The sequence below is a fragment of the Brienomyrus brachyistius genome, chromosome 22, assembly GCF_023856365.1.
Source record: "Brienomyrus brachyistius isolate T26 chromosome 22, BBRACH_0.4, whole genome shotgun sequence".
In the NCBI taxonomy this organism is placed as follows: Eukaryota; Metazoa; Chordata; class Actinopteri; order Osteoglossiformes; family Mormyridae; genus Brienomyrus; species Brienomyrus brachyistius.
Window position 1 is genome coordinate 76684 of NC_064554.1, and position 16926 is coordinate 93609.

Consider the following 16926-nt stretch of genomic DNA (forward strand, 5'->3'; position numbering starts at 1 on the left):
TCCCTCCGTGTCCCCCTTTCTGATCTGTTTCTCTGCCTTTCCTGTTTTATGTCAAGTCTTGTCCTGGCTCCTTCCCCTGTGCCAGTTCTGTCTGTCCGTTCTGTTCCCTGTCCCTCATTAATGAGGTTTTATATAGATATACATATATGCCCGGCTTGTCCGCTCCTCGTGTGTGCCACGCCCCCTGATTACCCACGTGTGCTTCCCTGATCGTCTCCTGCTTTGCCCGATTACTTTGATTAGTCATGACCTATTTTAAGTTCTGGTCTTACCTGTTTGCCCTGTCCGTCATTGTAGTTTGTCAATGCCTGCGTTCCGTCCTGCTCTACCCGCTCCGTTTCCCCGATTAAAGACCCGTTTTCACAAACACAAAAAATTGGTTCAGATAGGCGACGGACAATCTGATTGGCTCAGATAGGCGACGGACAATCTGATTGGCTCAGATAGGCGACGGACAATCTGATTGGCTCAGATAGGCGACGGACAATCTGATTGGCTCAGACAGGCGACGGACAATCTGATTGGCTCAGACAGGCGACGGACAATCTGATTGGCTCAGACAGGCGACGGACAATCTGATTGGCTCAGACAGGCGACGGACAATCTGATTGGCTCAGACAGGCGACGGACAATCTGATTGGCTCAGACAGGCGACGGACAATCTGATTGGCTCAGACAGGCGACGGACAATCTGATTGGCTCAGACAGGCGACGGACAATCTGATTGGCTCAGACAGGCGACGGACAATCTGATTGGCTCAGACAGGCGACGGACAATCTGATTGGCTCAGACAGGCGACGGACAATCTGATTGGCTCAGACAGGCGACGGACAATCTGATTGGCTCAGACAGGCGACGGACAATCTGATTGGCTCAGACAGGCGACGGACAATCTGATTGGCTCAGACAGGCGACGGACAATCTGATTGGCTCAGACAGGCGACGGACAATCTGATTGGCTCAGACAGGCGACGGACAATCTGATTGGCTCAGACAGGCGACGGACAATCTGATTGGCTCAGACAGGCGACGGACAATCTGATTGGCTCAGACAGGCGACGGACAATCTGATTGGCTCAGACAGGCGACGGACAATCTGATTGGCTCAGACAGGCGACGGACAATCTGATTGGCTCAGACAGGCGACGGACAATCTGATTGGCTCAGACAGGCGACGGACAATCTGATTGGCTCAGACAGGCGACGGACAATCTGATTGGCTCAGACAGGCGACGGACAATCTGATTGGCTCAGACAGGCGACGGACAATCTGATTGGCTCAGACAGGCGACGGACAATCTGATTGGCTCAGACAGGCGACGGACAATCTGATTGGCTCAGACAGGCGACGGACAATCTGATTGGCTCAGACAGGCGACGGACAATCTGATTGGCTCAGACAGGCGACGGACAATCTGATTGGCTCAGACAGGCGACGGACAATCTGATTGGCTCAGACAGGCGACGGACAATCTGATTGGCTCAGACAGGCGACGGACAATCTGATTGGCTCAGACAGGCGACGGACAATCTGATTGGCTCAGACAGGCGACGGACAATCTGATTGGCTCAGACAGGCGACGGACAATCTGATTGGCTCAGACAGGCGACGGACAATCTGATTGGCTCAGACAGGCGACGGACAATCTGATTGGCTCAGACAGGCGACGGACAATCTGATTGGCTCAGACAGGCGACGGACAATCTGATTGGCTCAGACAGGCGACGGACAATCTGATTGGCTCAGACAGGCGACGGACAATCTGATTGGCTCAGATAGGCGACGGACAATCTGATTGGCTCAGATAGGCGACGGACAATCTGATTGGCTCAGATAGGCGACGGACAATCTGATTGGCTCAGATCTGAACCAATCAGATTGTCCGTCGTCTATCTGAACCAATCAGATTGTCTGTCTATCTGAACCAATCAGATTGTTTTTCTTACACAAAAAATTATTCCGTTTTCAAAACACTTTTGTGCAAGAAATGCTCCCATGAGCCTGTGTTTAGTGCCTACAGAGGTCTTCTTTTTGCCACTGGTACAGGAGAGTACGGGTCCCACCTTGCCACAGCCAGGCACCTCCACGCCATCGACGGGCCGCGGAATCTCGATGGAGCGCACGTTGCCGTACTTGCAACACTCCTCCCGGATGTCCTCCAGGATCTCCTCGTAGTCCTCGTCGTCCACCAGCTCCTCGGGCATGACCATGTTGAGGAGGCACAGCACCTCCGTGGGCATGCCGGAGCTCTGCAGCCGCTGCAGCCCTGGAACCTGCAGCGTCACCGGCGTCTCGATGATGGCCGTCTGTCCCGGGGGGCGACAAGAGTGTCAGATACCCCCTGATCGTCCAATCGTCTCGAGTAACAGCGAGAAATTTACATGGACCCAAATAAACCCAAGAAATAGGGGCATTAAGCTTCCTGGGAGGCACCCAGGAACCAAGTTGGGTTTAGGACATCAGAAAGGCGGCAGCCGAGGACAAATACTCACAGCGTTGGCATTCTTAGCCCCCACGCTTGCCCGCTGGACGATGAGCTTCTTGTCTCCGAGCTGCATGCCATTGAGTCCAGCCACGGCCTGCGGGATGCATCCCACACAAGCGTCAGCAATTCCATCCGGAAGCCCCGAGTCACCCCAGACCTTCCAGCTGCTGCCCCACCTCACGCACCTGGTCAGTGGCACTGATGTCCACGTATTCACAGAAAGCATAACCCTTAGACAGTGACGTGGCACTGTCCTTCACAAGGTTGAAGGCCTTAAGAGGTCCGAACGACGTCAAGAGTTCCTTCACCTGGGCAAGAGGAGGAGACGCGGGGGGGCGATTAGCCCGACAGTCCAGGCACGGCACCTCGCTAGAAATGCTAATCTTAACTGTGGGAGAAGCAGCATGTTAAACTTTGCAAAACGACATGAGGAAACAGTGAAGACATCAGGAAAATGGCTTTATGACAAGTGGCTCGACATTACGGTGCAACACTAGAGCTCAAAGCCCCCTGTGCCCTTTCTGCATGACTTACTTACTGGGAGCGTACAAAAGTAACTATTTTGATTCTTGTCAATGAATGATAACACAGATTCCCCCCCCCCATCCTACAGCATATACAACACAACTGAATTCCTAATCAAGTTCTCTGATAATTCCAACTACGAATTTTGAAATATGGACCGAGTTGCATCTGATTTTAAGGGCCACAATAATTAAGCTAGATGGTATATAAAAAAAAAACTAAATAAAAACAGCTAATTATATGTTAAGTGTTCCATGTATACAATGTGGAGGGGGGGGGGCGACTCGGCAGAACACAAACCCAGCCGAATCACTGACTTCCTGTTCTTAAAACCAAGAACCACATTGGTGCAGTTAATTAGAGGGACAAAGCCTACAGGAGATAAACTCACAGGTAAAGCTAAGAGCCGCCACAGGGTCCTGCTAAAGGGGCCACGGCTTGAAGCCAAACAGGACGAAATAGCTCTGCTAACATCATTCCTCACTTATTCTACAGGAATCTACTGTAAAGCCGCATTAACCACTGACTTCAGAAAGGAGTCACCTGGGACACTGGCAGCCACAAGAGGGCGCTACCTCCTACCTTCTCTTAGGGGCAAAAAAAAAAAAAAAATCAAATTTATACCCTGTGATCAGCATAATAAGTCTCTCCCCAGCCTTCAACCCCCAAAAAAAGGACCCCATATGCTTAAGAGCACTCCAGGACAGAGCCCCCCCACAGGGGCAGGCCGTCGACAGGGAGGATATCCGTGCGAGGGACGGAATGTCTTACTTGCCTTGTGTTACATGTTGGCATGGCAGCAGTAGGTCAGTACTACTGAACAAATTATGAGCGAAGACTTAACGATCTTACAGGCCCCTAGCTGGGGACAAAGTGGGGAACAAAAATGAAAGAGCTGTAAGTATCAAAGCGGTAGCAGGGACTGCAAAAAAAATGTAAACACCAGGATACAAGCAGCGGTTTCCATTTCACCTGTCTATGGCACATTTACTGGCTTTGACGTGAAATACATTAACAGTTCTGCTGGATTCAAACTCTCTCCCCCCAGTGCTGCTTTGGTACAGCCTTCCTCTTGACTTGGATTACATGTGACTCACACTGGATAAGAAAGATTACGATGACAATCCGAAAAGGAGGAAAAAAATCAAAGAAAAACAAACTGACTGCACTTCTCACTTACCTTTCACTGAAACCGCGATCACTATCTTGTGGGCTGAGTCTTGCCATTTTTAACAGTTTAGGCTAAAGTGAGTGGGACACCGGAGCTCAAAATGTTACAATGCAGGGGTGGACGCAAAACGTTTTGCGATTAACTTTTGCAAAATAAATAGGTAAACTATTAAATGCCTGTATGGATTATGTCTATAATGGGCCGATTTCAGTGGGGTGGCGATATAGGAAGAAAAAAAAAAAATCATAAAAGATGCTAATGAGAAGTAGAAAATGTCTAAAATGTGACCCTTTCAACACTTTCAGAGTAAGACGACCTCATCTGTGCATGTTGTTATGGTAATATTATCCATCACTGACGTCATAACAGAATAGGGCATGGGGCACGATGTGAAAACTCCAGTGAAGCTGATAATCGTTCACCGGGAAAAAGGTCCGAAGTATTTTCTGCCTTTCGAGCGACACAGCAATGTAGGGAACGATTCTTCCGCAGCTCCCCATCGCTGTTAACGGGATGTGAAGTCATCGTTCTCAGTGTGCGGACATGGACGTGAGACACGGCACGTCTGCGAATACTGAAGCGTTTGGGGACTTGGTCGATCTCCCCCACATTTCAAGCACAGTCTATGGTAGTGTTTCCCAGCCCAGTCCTCGGGGGTACCCCCCCGGTTAGTCCACGTTTTTGCTTCCTCTCAGCACACCTGTACCAGGTATTCGGTGTTCCTGATTGGCTGGGAGCTAGGAGGGAGCGAAAATGTGGACAGTCGGCGGTTCCCCGAGGACTGGGATTGGGCAAACACAGGTGTACGGCAATGTGGAGGTATTCGTCAGTTAGGTGACGCGCAGATGACTCGATTTTAAATTTTCATGCAGCAAAACGACGCGGCTGATTCATCCGACTAACACTCAGCAATTAACCCGATATACAAATATTCCAGGGTACCCAGCAACAGGCAGCACAGGGACTGGCTACGTGACTGGTTTGGCAAGCCGCCAGCTGTAAGGCACGTTTCCCAAAGCCTTTGTTGCTAATAAGGTTATTTGCTAACAACATTAGATAACAACTGAATGGTTCCAACTATGCAAGTCGATAACATGAGGTTTTGGGAAACGTACCTTTTACATTAGCGGGGTCTCAATATCTTCATAATTTACAGCTGGATAAACAATGAGCGTAATGTAACTGTCAACTCATTACCTACATGTCTAATAAATGTTTAATAAATCCCATGAATATCTTTAAAAAAAAAAAAAAAAAACCTCAAATGTGCGGCTATTTTCAGCAGCTAGCTTTAAACATGATGCTGACATTTGACCCCCCAGTATCTTGTAATGAATTTTAAGCGGTGAGGTAACTTTGACAGGCTTTCTTTTCCTACTAATCAGTTACACAGAGACGAGTGTTTATTTTATGTATGTATGTGCGTGCGCGTGCGTGCGTGCGTGCGTGTGCGTGTGTGTGCATGCCTGCTTGAGTTCCACGTGCAGCAGTGGGACAGAAACACAGGAGGGTTGTGGGTCGGCTCCCCGGCGACAGAGACTGAGGGCGGGGTACCTGATCGTCACTGAGATAGTTGGGCAGGCCTCCGACAAAGAGCTTGTGTGGCGAGTCTGGAACCACGGTGGAGACGACCCCTGCAGACAGAGCGGCACGGCGCCCAAAGCCGGCCGATCACAGCAAACCGTCAACATGCCGGATAATGACCACGAGCAAACGGCGCGAGTGAAATAAGCCAACTTCAAATCAGTATGACGTCGTTATCTCCTATATAATATCAGATAAATGTAACTCCAGCAAAAAAATACCTAAATACTGGGGCAGTTTGACGACTGTTTTTTGTCTCTCCCATCTTGCTCTCCATGGGAGATGCTGACACATGCAGCACCAGTCAAAAGTATGGACACACCTGCTCTTAATGCATTTGTCTCTATTTTAGCTGTTATTCACCTTATAGTAAAAGGCCTTTGGGCATGGAAGTTATGCATATGAAGTACTGCAAAGACAAAATTTTTGTCTCTTCAAAATAGGAGCCATTGGCTTCGATGACAGCATTGCGGACTCAACCAGCTAACATATGTACCCACCTGGACCGTTTCTCCAACAGTCCTCGAGTTTCCACAAGTTCTGCGCGCAAGCTGGCTACCTTACTCTTACTCTCATCCAACTGATCCCAAACCAGCTCTATAGAGTTTAGGTTGGGGGGCTGTGGGGACCATCTCTTTCCTAGTTCACAAGGTAATAAGCTACTTGCATAACCTTCAAGGTGGGCTTTGGGTCATTATCTTGCTGAAAAACAAGTCATTTTCAGTAGGTGTGTCCAGAATTTTTAACTAGAATAGGAGCCAGCAACCCTAGAACAATTTGGGGGTTAGGGTCCTTGCTCAAGGGCCCAGTGGTGAAATCACTCTGCCAACCCTGCCAACCAGCAACCTTCTTTTCATGGGCAAACATCACAGAGCCACACAACACCCCTATGTTAACAGTAAGAAGTGAGTGACTGAGCTGTGTGTGTGTGTGTGTGTGGCTCAGCTGGTTAGGATGCCAGCGTTATCATCAGAAGATCACTGGTTCACATCACTGGTGATCACACCACTGGGCCGGCGAGTTTGCTCTAGGGACAGGCTGACCCTGATTTCTCAAAAAAAAAAAAAAAAAAAAACATTCTTCACTTTGGATAAAACTGTCTGCTAAATATTTACAACATTAAGTAAATAAAAGTGAAAGTCTCCCTCTTTATATGACAAGACATCCGCAGCTTGCGAAGGACAGTCAGTCCGTAACGAGTACAAAAAACTGGCCTTGCCGATCGGCTCTTCAAAGGTAAATAAAGATTAAGGTTATGACGGCGACAAGCAAAACGGACCTGGTACGTGGAAGGCGGGCTGCTCTGAGATGCCAGGCAGGGGGCGATAGTCGTGGGGCCGCCTGATTTTTAACGACTGACCCTGGAAAATGATGCCGTCGAAGGCCATTGCCTGCGTGGTCTCATCCACGGACCGAAACTAGGGCAGAACGAAGAACGTCGTTAATCAGGGAAGGCTGCGGTCTCCGCCTGGACACAGCAGCCATTAGGCAGGAAAGACTCTTACTTCAAGGAAGGCAAAGTTCTTGTCCTGGTTTATCTGAACAGCGAGGACGGGATTGGTGGGACCTTGACATAAGCCAGCCAATCGCATCTGGGTATTGAAGAAATCCGCCATGGCCTCCTAAAAAGACAGGCAGACACACTGAATGAAGACAGGCAGACGTCTGAAGACATCAAAACAGGCAAACGAGAAAAAAAATGACTGACAAGTCTAGTACATTTATCTATTTATTTTGCGGACACTTTCATCCAAAGCAACATACATTTCATTGAAGAAGCAGGACCAGACAGTTCCTAGAGCAAATAGTGCTTAAGGGCTGCGCTCGGGGGCCCAATGGTGAAATCACTCTGCTGCCCAAGGGATTTGAACCAACAACCTTCTTGTGACCGGCTCAGTGTCCTAACTCACTGAGCTACACATGACACCAGTATGCATGACAGAAGGCAACGCGGGACTTTGCCTGGACTCACCTCCGTCAGGCCGAAGGGGATGTTGCCGACATAAAGCCGCCTGGCCTGCCGGGTCATCTGGCTGCCGACCATCGGCACCTGGGTGGGCGTCACTGCCACGCCGCTGGTGGTGGATGTTGCCAGTAAAGCTATCGTGGGGATCTGCCCTGCAGCTGTGGGGAGGAGAAAGGGCTTCAAGACCCCAACCAGGGACGGCCAGAACATCCGGATCGTCGCCTTCATTTGCTTCTAACCCCTAGGTTTAAGCTCTCTTCACACTGTCTGAAATCATCCCAAGTGTTATTCCCTCTTTGACCAGCAGGGGGGAGGAGGGCACTCCAGAATAAATGCTTTCATTGCAACCAATATACCATAACCTTGCAATACTGAACTAGCACACATGGAAGCGTCGCATCCAAACCTTGCATTGCCTTGTACTGCATGGGGGTGATGTGCTCGAATCCCGGAGGGGGAACATCCCAGTACTTGTATGTCCTTTTCTTACGGCTTCTCCGAGGAGAGTAGCTGCCCAAACACAAAACAGAAGGTTGTTTTCCCCAAACAATACAGTGTAAACACTCAGAATCTGGCAAAAACAAACAGATGGCAGAATGTTTACATTTAACTTTGGATCGCAGGCAGTTTAAGGTCATGAGGGTGTGACCATGCGCCACTTTTTAGGCTGGCTTTGAGGTCCCATCGCTATGGCGGGGGCTACTTATAAACGCCAGTTAAAATTTAATATGGGTACAGTCCCCCTTCCCACCACGAAGAAACCAATTGGTTGATTGTGAAAGAAACTTGTTAAGAGGCCTCAAACCATGCTAGATATCAGCTTCAGTGCCTGTAACCGGGACCGTGAGGGGGGGTACCTGTGCTTCTTGTGCTCGCGTGAGCTGCTCCGTCGGTCACGACCCTTGCGGTCGCGGCTGCTGCTGCGCTTCTCGTGACTCCGCCCCCTGGAGTCCTTGCTCCAGCGGCGGTGCTTCTCGCCACGGCTCAGAGACCGGCTGCGGCTACGCTTCTTGTGTCGCTCCTTCTCCCGCTCTGGGGGACGACACCGTGGTACCAGTGAGACGGTGGGCGGAGCGACATGACTGCCCCCCTACCATCCATTTCGATAAATCCAAGATGTGTAACTCAGAGGGATTATGAATGTGTGTCCGGATGGTTGTGGGTTTGAAGCCCATGAGTCACAGAGTAATCATATTACCAACTTCCCTGGGGTGCTGGATGCTGACTGACCCAGCGCTATGCCTTAAAAGTCACTTACGGAGACCAAGATGTGGTACGGGGTCTAACTCCCCAGTTTCCTCACCAGAATGAAGCACCTCCATTCAATTCACATATTCAATCACACCCTCCTGAAACAAACACACCCATCTCTCAATGGCTAATAATTTCAAGGGCACAAGGACATCCCCTTGAATGTCAGTCTGTTGTGAAACAATAAAAACATAACCAGACTAATTAATGATATAGGAGCACAGTGGTGAGTACAGTTGCCTCACGCCTCCGAGTCTGGAGGCCTGAATTTTGCCTCTGCTCTCTGTATGGGGAATTTGCCTGGAATAGGCTCCAGGGGAGCCTGACTAAGATAACTGGTTGGACGATGGATGGGTAATTAATATCGTTTCAATCTGACAGACAGCACTTTATTAAACTAGCAATAAAATATCACCTTTCTATCCCAGCAGGTCCTTCATATAGAAGCTTAAATAAATCCCTGAAGGTGCAGTTTTCAGTGAAGCATTTAAACGCAGGTGCTGCTCGAGGAATCAGCTTCATGCATCAGTTATAACAGCGTTACGGTAATGCACCGCTGCAAAAGTACAGACACGGAGCGGCCAATGCATCTTACGTAAATCGGTAATAACCAATTACCGCAATCGCAGGCATAGTCAGAGCGCAGATATGAATGACTGGAACTGCTAGTTTATCGAACACGGCGGCACTTAGTGCTCGTCTAGCCGAATCAGGTCGTTTCGAATGACATTTTAGTGATTTAGTGATAAGGAGCTGATATGACAAGATTGCCATTTGATAGGTACATAAATCAATCCTACTTTCGACTCCGTTGTAACGCATGTTGTATATTTCAGTTGCGTTAGTATGGCTTAAGTTTATTCAGTTTACTGGATTCTCTGCACTTTAATGAAGTTATATGTGTATTGTTATATAACTGTACATCATTGTTAGTTACTGCTATCCGCTGTAAAGGTAGATACAGGTGCAAGACTTTGCAATAACGACCTAAAAGCAGTTGTTATGATTCCAGGGAACGCGGCTGATTTTTAGAGTCTATACATCATGAAGAAACGGCGATCGTGTGAGAAAGACTTATTCTGTACGGATGACAGGGCCAGCATTTCGGACCCAAGGGAAAGGCTATTGTGCATCGGAAAGAGACAAAATCATATCATTATATAGAAAACTCGTCGTAGTATTTAAAAACCAAGTAACTAACACTGTTATTAAGTGCGGACTTTAAATCAAGTGGTCGCGGTCGTTTTTATTTGCATAAAACTTTAAACGTGATCTTGAAAATATAACGCTTGCAACAAACATCCATGCATAGTGTGTTACTGCGAATGAAAATACGCGGGTCGCAATTTATGATCCAAGTGTATAATGGTAAATAATTAAATAAATAAAACCGCAGGCTTTCACATCGAGTGCACCCCAATAACGTTTCATTGAAATGTCCATGTTATGTACGCCGGGCACTGATGGATGCAGGCCTAGCGATCTCTATAACAATGCCAAGCAAAGAATGTCACTGATTTACCAAAGCGGTCAGTTTTCGGGGATCCTGCGGCAGCTGGGAGAAGAAGAATCGGGCAGGTTTCAGAATCGGCGAGCGCTCGGATAAAAGGCACCGATTTCCCAGCCGCGCTTTTCTTTTCGGAACCAGCAGAAGTGCCCTCCGCACCATCCTCGGCGCTAGGACACGCCGGCCACTTTATTACCCTAAAACAGGGAGCATACACCGATCTTCAAAGCCAAACTTACCTTGCCGATTTTCGCTTAACTGCTTCTCAAACTCATCGAAATCGGACATTTTTCAGTCCGTACTAAAGACGTATTGCAAAATAAGCAGAGGTCCAACAGTAGGCCTTTGAATGGGCTACAGGCTGCATTGGGTTCTGCTGCTTTTTCTTCCGAGTCGCCTGCCCCTCCTCCCCCGAAGTCATCGGCTCTTCCTCGGTTGTATCACACACAGGTTCGGAAACATTCGATGCGCATTACCGTCCCCTCCTGCACTGGAGGGTTAAGGACAACGTGATTATATCGAACCAAAATTGAAATGTGCAAGTTGACTTTCCTAGTTATACGTCTTCATTTTTATTCTGGGTTTAACAACCATGAGTTTATGACGTATTTTACATGATTAGTTGGCGACTGGACCTTATTGTTTATATCTCTTATTAAGGATCCATCCATCCATACATCAATTATCAAAACCACACACTTACAATCCGAGTCTAGTTTCATATGCTGCGCTGCTGAGCGACCCGCAGAATATTATGCATGAGTACAAGTCACAAGCCCCGTTTCCACTAACACGGGGCTGGTTCTAGCTTGGTGCCTTTTGAGACCGAGGCAAAAAGATGCAGACTCTCCCCGTCGGGGAATCGAACCCCGGTCTCCCGCGTGACAGGCGGGGATACTCACCACTATACTAACGAGGAGATGTACGCGCACTACTTTTACATCTTCAAGATAAACAGCGGATGACTACTAACATTTGCGAGTAATCAATGACTGAGCTTCATGTCATGACCATGGTGCTCAAGAGAAGAAAAAATACATAATGTACGTCCACTGATACCAGAACAACCATATAGCTTTATACTAAGACGATGATTAAACGGAAAATTCCTTTACAAAACACTGCCACAAAATCATAGTTTCGCAATATTACATCGTGCAACGGGACACAGTGTAAGTACGTGAAGTCGGTAATTAAATCAAGAAAAAAAAGTGAGAGGAAAAGAATACTTTTCTATTATCATATTTTTCTAACTGGCCAAACTGAGTCATATTTTGATTATACACACTAACAGAAAAACAGTGCAAATCTCCGGTAGTCCGTTTCACTTGCGCTCCGCTATGGGGCAGTAACAAGCAGAGCTTAAGTGTGGAAGGAAAAAAAAAACACAGGACAGCATCAATCCCAACTTCACAAACGCCGGAGATCGAGATGCTGTAAGCATGACAATTAACATCTTTATCCAAGGGAACAGCTGCAAGACACAGATGCCGCGCCTAACAAAGGTAGGATCGATTCCGAAGTTCAGGCATTTACAGACGCGGACTCTTCTGGAGTTGATTTTTTTCGGGAGATACGCATCAACTTCAAAAGTATGAACCGCATTATATCTATATCTGTTATGACGTTGTAGCTATTGATACTGATGCATCACAAAAATAATTTAAATGTTTTTTCATTCTGACATATGTTCGTTCGGACGAGGATTTTATTATATGAGATAAGTTTTAAATGAAAACTTTTTTTAATCTATATGATTAATTCTCGAATCTAAGCCAGACTTCACATAAATCATTCATTCATAAATATAATGGAACATACAACATCCAGGTATCCATGAAATTTATGATCAGGCTATACGTTTGTGATAACAACAAAACAACACAACATGTATATTTACAATATATGGGCCTATTGTTTAATATTGCCTCCAAATTATAGCCAGACAATAACGCAATAGGCCGACATCAAACTATTTTCATGTAAAACAAAAGTGCTGGCAGTTTGCTTGTGCTTACAGACCCCGCCTTGAGCCCATCCAGAAAGATCCCAAAAATAACCGACAAGCAAAGGTTGTAACAATCTGAGCATGTTTAGTTTAATGTAATCAGGAGCCGAATTAATAACGCGAATAAATGATCAAACCGAAAGTCTGTAGTCGGGAATATCCGATAACGTCTTTGACGTGCAGTTAAGATAGTCAGAGGAAAAACCTTGTAGTTTACTTATATATATGCCTAAATATATGAGTGTGTCTCTCCGGTGATTTAATGATGAATATAACGATTACATATCAAATCACACATTAAGCAATTATTATATTACTAGGTTGAACGTTTTCACTATGTCTGTCGTCACCTTGATTTCACGATTTTGACTATTCTTCTTATCCCAGATTGAACAAGTCATTGTGGCGATGCAAGATCCCGACATGGGGATAAAGATGAAGAATCAAAGACTGTTAATCACAGTGATTCCACATGCGATGACAGGTGCACGATACATATTTTACTTTTTAAAAATAATTTTTCGTGCCGCCCGGGTTGTCTTACACCCGGCCGTGCAGTGTCCCGGGGGCCGGGTCCTAATGGTCATTTAAGCCCTTCACAGGAAAGCCCATACATCGGCGGTCTTCGGGAATCCTGTGCATTAAGACTGTCATCGATCTCCTTGCGCTCATATTTATTTATGTAATTTATTTATCGAGTTCAGCGTTTTTGATTTATGACGGCTTAATGCATTTCTCGACTCTAACTAGATGCCTTCCTCGCTATGCCTTCCCAGGAAATGATATCGTGGAGTGGCTAATTCAGAAGTACTCCATCATGGAAGAAGGTAGGGCCGAGAAGTATGTAGGGAAGCGTTACCTGGTGCTCTTATGTGAGGTTAATCGATTGTTTTTTGCCCTTCGTGACGACGATGGCGCCCCTGCTGGCGAAAGACGTCATCAGGTTTTTTTTTTTTTGTAATAAAATAACAGAAATAAACGAGTCTTTTGAATAATAAATACAAATGAAGTAATAGAATTTGTCATCCATACAACAGATTAGCCTAGCTGCATTTATGTGTAAGCATATGCAATTCACGTGTCTGACAGAAGCATGTTCTGTTCCATTGATATTGCTGAGCCTGTGAATTAATAAATGTCAGAATTGAGCTTGTCCATAACATAGACACCCCATTCGCCTGAAGCTTTTGGGATTTTCTTCCCCTGGCGTCAATTTATCTGCTGAATTATTTATCTTTCTGCTGAGAGGCTATTAGTACAAATAATCTGTAGGCCAGTCCCGAGTCGCGCCGCTACGCATGCTGAGCTGTACGGTTTGATAGTCCCGATGCAAACTTCGCTGATAGCCAGAGGCAGTCAGTCATGCCTGGAGAAATATCGCTATCCGTCTCCCTCATTATGCACTTCTGCAAGACGCTGTTGTCCTGAATTCCCGGGCGATGCAGATGAGGTTTTAAATAGCAAGGGAGCAGATTTCCCTGATTTACAGCCCAGATTGGAAAAGAAGTCGGAATGGAAAGGAGGGGACTTTTAGGCAGTAGATGGCAGATGCATTAACAGACTTGAATGGGCAAAAAACCTGTTGCCCCGGTAAGCAGTTACCCCTCCCTGTAAACACTAGGCTTCCCCCTAGCAGCGCTGTTGCTGCGCCGGTCTGAAACCCCCGGGAGCGCCTGACTGCCAATGGCCGCGGAGGCAGCCGGAAAGTGGAAAGTCCCAATTACTCGTAATTAATTATAGTTCCGATGAGGAATGCACCATCCCCGCGGCTTATTCTGTGCACCATGTCAACGTTTTTTCCAGTTACTTGCTATACCGTAAAATAAAATATAATATGCCTACTCAGTTTCTAGTTATCGTGTGTTCTACTGTATTCCACTGACAAAAATTTAGAGAATTACTATGCCTAAATCTGGGCTACGAGTAGTGGATTTGTTTGAGCTTTGAGTAGTTTACGTGGAAATGAGTGACCACTTTGTGTGTTTTCAGAGGCACTTCATGTGGGGAATCTGATCGTGAAGCACGGCTACATTTACCCCCTAAAGGACCCCAGGACGCTCGTCCTGGGGCCCGACGAGACGCCGTATCGCTTCCAGGTAACCTAAAACCACGGTTTCTTCAGATGGAGGGCAGCGCGAGAGGGTGGTGGCCATGTGGGGGGGCACGCATATCGAAACTATTCGTTGGAGAGACTGCGGAATTACCGTGTAGGACAGTATTTCTCAATCTGGTCCGGGCTCCAGAGCTGAGAGGGTGCAAAAACGTAGACTGTCTGGTAGGGAGCTGGGAGGGAGCAAAAACGTGGATCATCTGTGTGTCGCCGAGGACCGGATTGGGAAACACTGATGTATGAGAACCAATGCCAGTTAAAGTAGCAAAATGCCTTCCACCCGCCTTGTCCCTGACATGTTAAATCACAAAGCACCTTTGTCACGCTGCTTCTGAATAGTTTCAAATGACAGCATCTCCTTTTTGCTAGACTCCGTACTTCTGGAGCTCTCAGCAGTGGCCAGCCTCCGAGCTAGATTACGGTGATTACCAATTATTAATCATGTGCTCGCCTATTACATCATTACTTCCCTTTACTAGAATAATAGAAAAACACAGTTTCTTGCCATGTCTTTCTTTTGCTCTTCTAAAGCGATTTATTTGACTAAGAAGAATATCAGAAAGCAAGGGCAGCTGATAGACTATGAAAAGGTAAGAGAAAATTTTTATTTATGTACATTTCAATGCTATTCTTATTCGCTGGTCTGAAGCATTGCTTGATGAGATCATGTGATAGCTGAATGCTCATGGGAGTTTTACTTACACAAAATATTATGAGGGTAGAAGGAAAAATGATTGGTTCAGAGAGATAACCAATTAGATTGTACATGAGGTGGATCCGAGCAACTAGAGGAGGCAGGAGCAACCAATCAGATGTCTTGGTCCTGCCTCCTCTGCAATCTGATTGGTTATCTATCCGAACCAATCATTTTTCCTTCTGCCCTCAGAACATTTTTGTGTAAGAAAACCTCCCACCAATTATGCACATAGTAGGATCGCACATAGACATCCACCAACTTGCCGCCATGTTGCGTCAGGGTCAACGCATTTTAGGTTCTCATCAGTAAGAGGGTTTGTGAATCCGACACTGCCAGCTGATATCCTGGGAGGGGTTCGGCCTGTGAGTCATAACGTGAACCCATGCAGCAACGCAGCCAGCCGTGCGACCTGGCAATGTCGCATTTAAACATCGTCTCCGCAGGACAGCTACAACATGTTGCACAAACGGATCAACCACACCTGGGACTTCGTGGTGATGCAGGCGAAGGAGCAGCTCAGGTAAACCCCACCCCAGCCCGGGAATACTGTCGCATCGAGCTATGAAATCAATTTCATAAATGCACACAAGGGGACAGATGAGAATGGATGAATAAATCTCGTATTAAGAGGATGATGATGTTACCTAAATTAAAAAGTAACATGGTGTGTGGTCATAATTTCCCTCCTATCTGTTAAATCAGACCTCAGCCTAAACACTAGAGTCGGAAATCCATTTCTAAGTGAAAAAGGAAACAGAAAAATGAAAACCCTACCTTGCAGTTCAGTGATTACCGCTATATGCTAATTACCCAGTATGCTTTCTGACTCTCCATCGACTGCTCTGCTCCTACCAGGGCAGCCAAACAGAGGCGCAAGGCGGACCGCATCGTGCTGGAATGTCAGGAACAGGCCTACTGGCTCGTCAACAGACCGCCAGTAAGCACCTCCCCCGAAACCCCTGACTCCCTACATCTGCCCCGGCGAAAACCCAGTATGCTGTGATTAGAGTAAAGCACACACTGGGTAAACCTGAACTCAATGCACCTTGGCAGCTCGAATATCGCCTCAGGCTGGGGGCGATTCTAGGATTTTTTTGAGGTTGTGGGGCAGAGTGGTGGCTCTGGGCCTAGGGATCTGTGCAAGCAAGTGGAAGGTTGTTGGTTCAAATCCTGTGAATGCCCAGAGTGATTCTACTCCGTTGGGCCTTTCAGCAAGGGCCTTAACCTGCAATTGCTTTGTCCTGGGTATGACATTAATCTACATGCAGGCCTGTTAGGAGATCCTTCAACTTACAGGGGAAACTTGGCAGGATTGGCAGGAAGGCATAGGCAGGGTCCCATTCCCCCACAGAGAGCTGGGGGGTTGTGCAGTTCTCTCCCACGACAACGGGTTTGTTCAATGAAGGAAGGCAAAGGAAACATCTGTAAGGACATATGGAACATTTCCGGTATAATTTTCGATCTCCGTCATCTCCAGAGCATTGAGCTCAGCAAAATTCACGGGGGGGGGGGGGGGGGGGGGGGGAGTTTTATCTTCGTTAAGTAAGACACACAGAGTGTCTCCATGCATACTTTGTGGGGGAGGAATATATCACTTCAGGCCTGATAACCCACTACTGC

At 46.9% G+C, this 16926-nt stretch overlaps 1 protein-coding gene and 1 non-coding gene across 2 annotated transcripts; both read right to left on the reverse strand.

Moving 5' to 3' along the window:
• Positions 1–1892: 1892 nt before the first annotated feature.
• On the reverse strand, positions 1893–10867 carry LOC125717936 (splicing factor U2AF 65 kDa subunit-like). The gene is made up of 10 exons (XM_048991311.1): positions 10731–10867; positions 8591–8765; positions 8140–8243; positions 7740–7891; positions 7273–7389; positions 7047–7185; positions 5738–5817; positions 2673–2795; positions 2495–2581; positions 1893–2308 (listed from the first exon to the last, which is right to left on the reverse strand). The coding sequence occupies exons 1-10, from the start codon at positions 10777–10779 to the stop codon at positions 1931–1933; spliced, it is 1404 nt and encodes a 467-aa protein (XP_048847268.1). The 5' UTR covers positions 10780–10867; the 3' UTR covers positions 1893–1930.
• A 471-nt stretch (positions 10868–11338) lies between these two features.
• On the reverse strand, positions 11339–11410 carry trnad-guc (transfer RNA aspartic acid (anticodon GUC)). Its single transcript has one exon. It is a non-coding gene; the product is annotated as a tRNA-Asp (tRNA).
• Positions 11411–16926: the final 5516 nt, after the last annotated feature.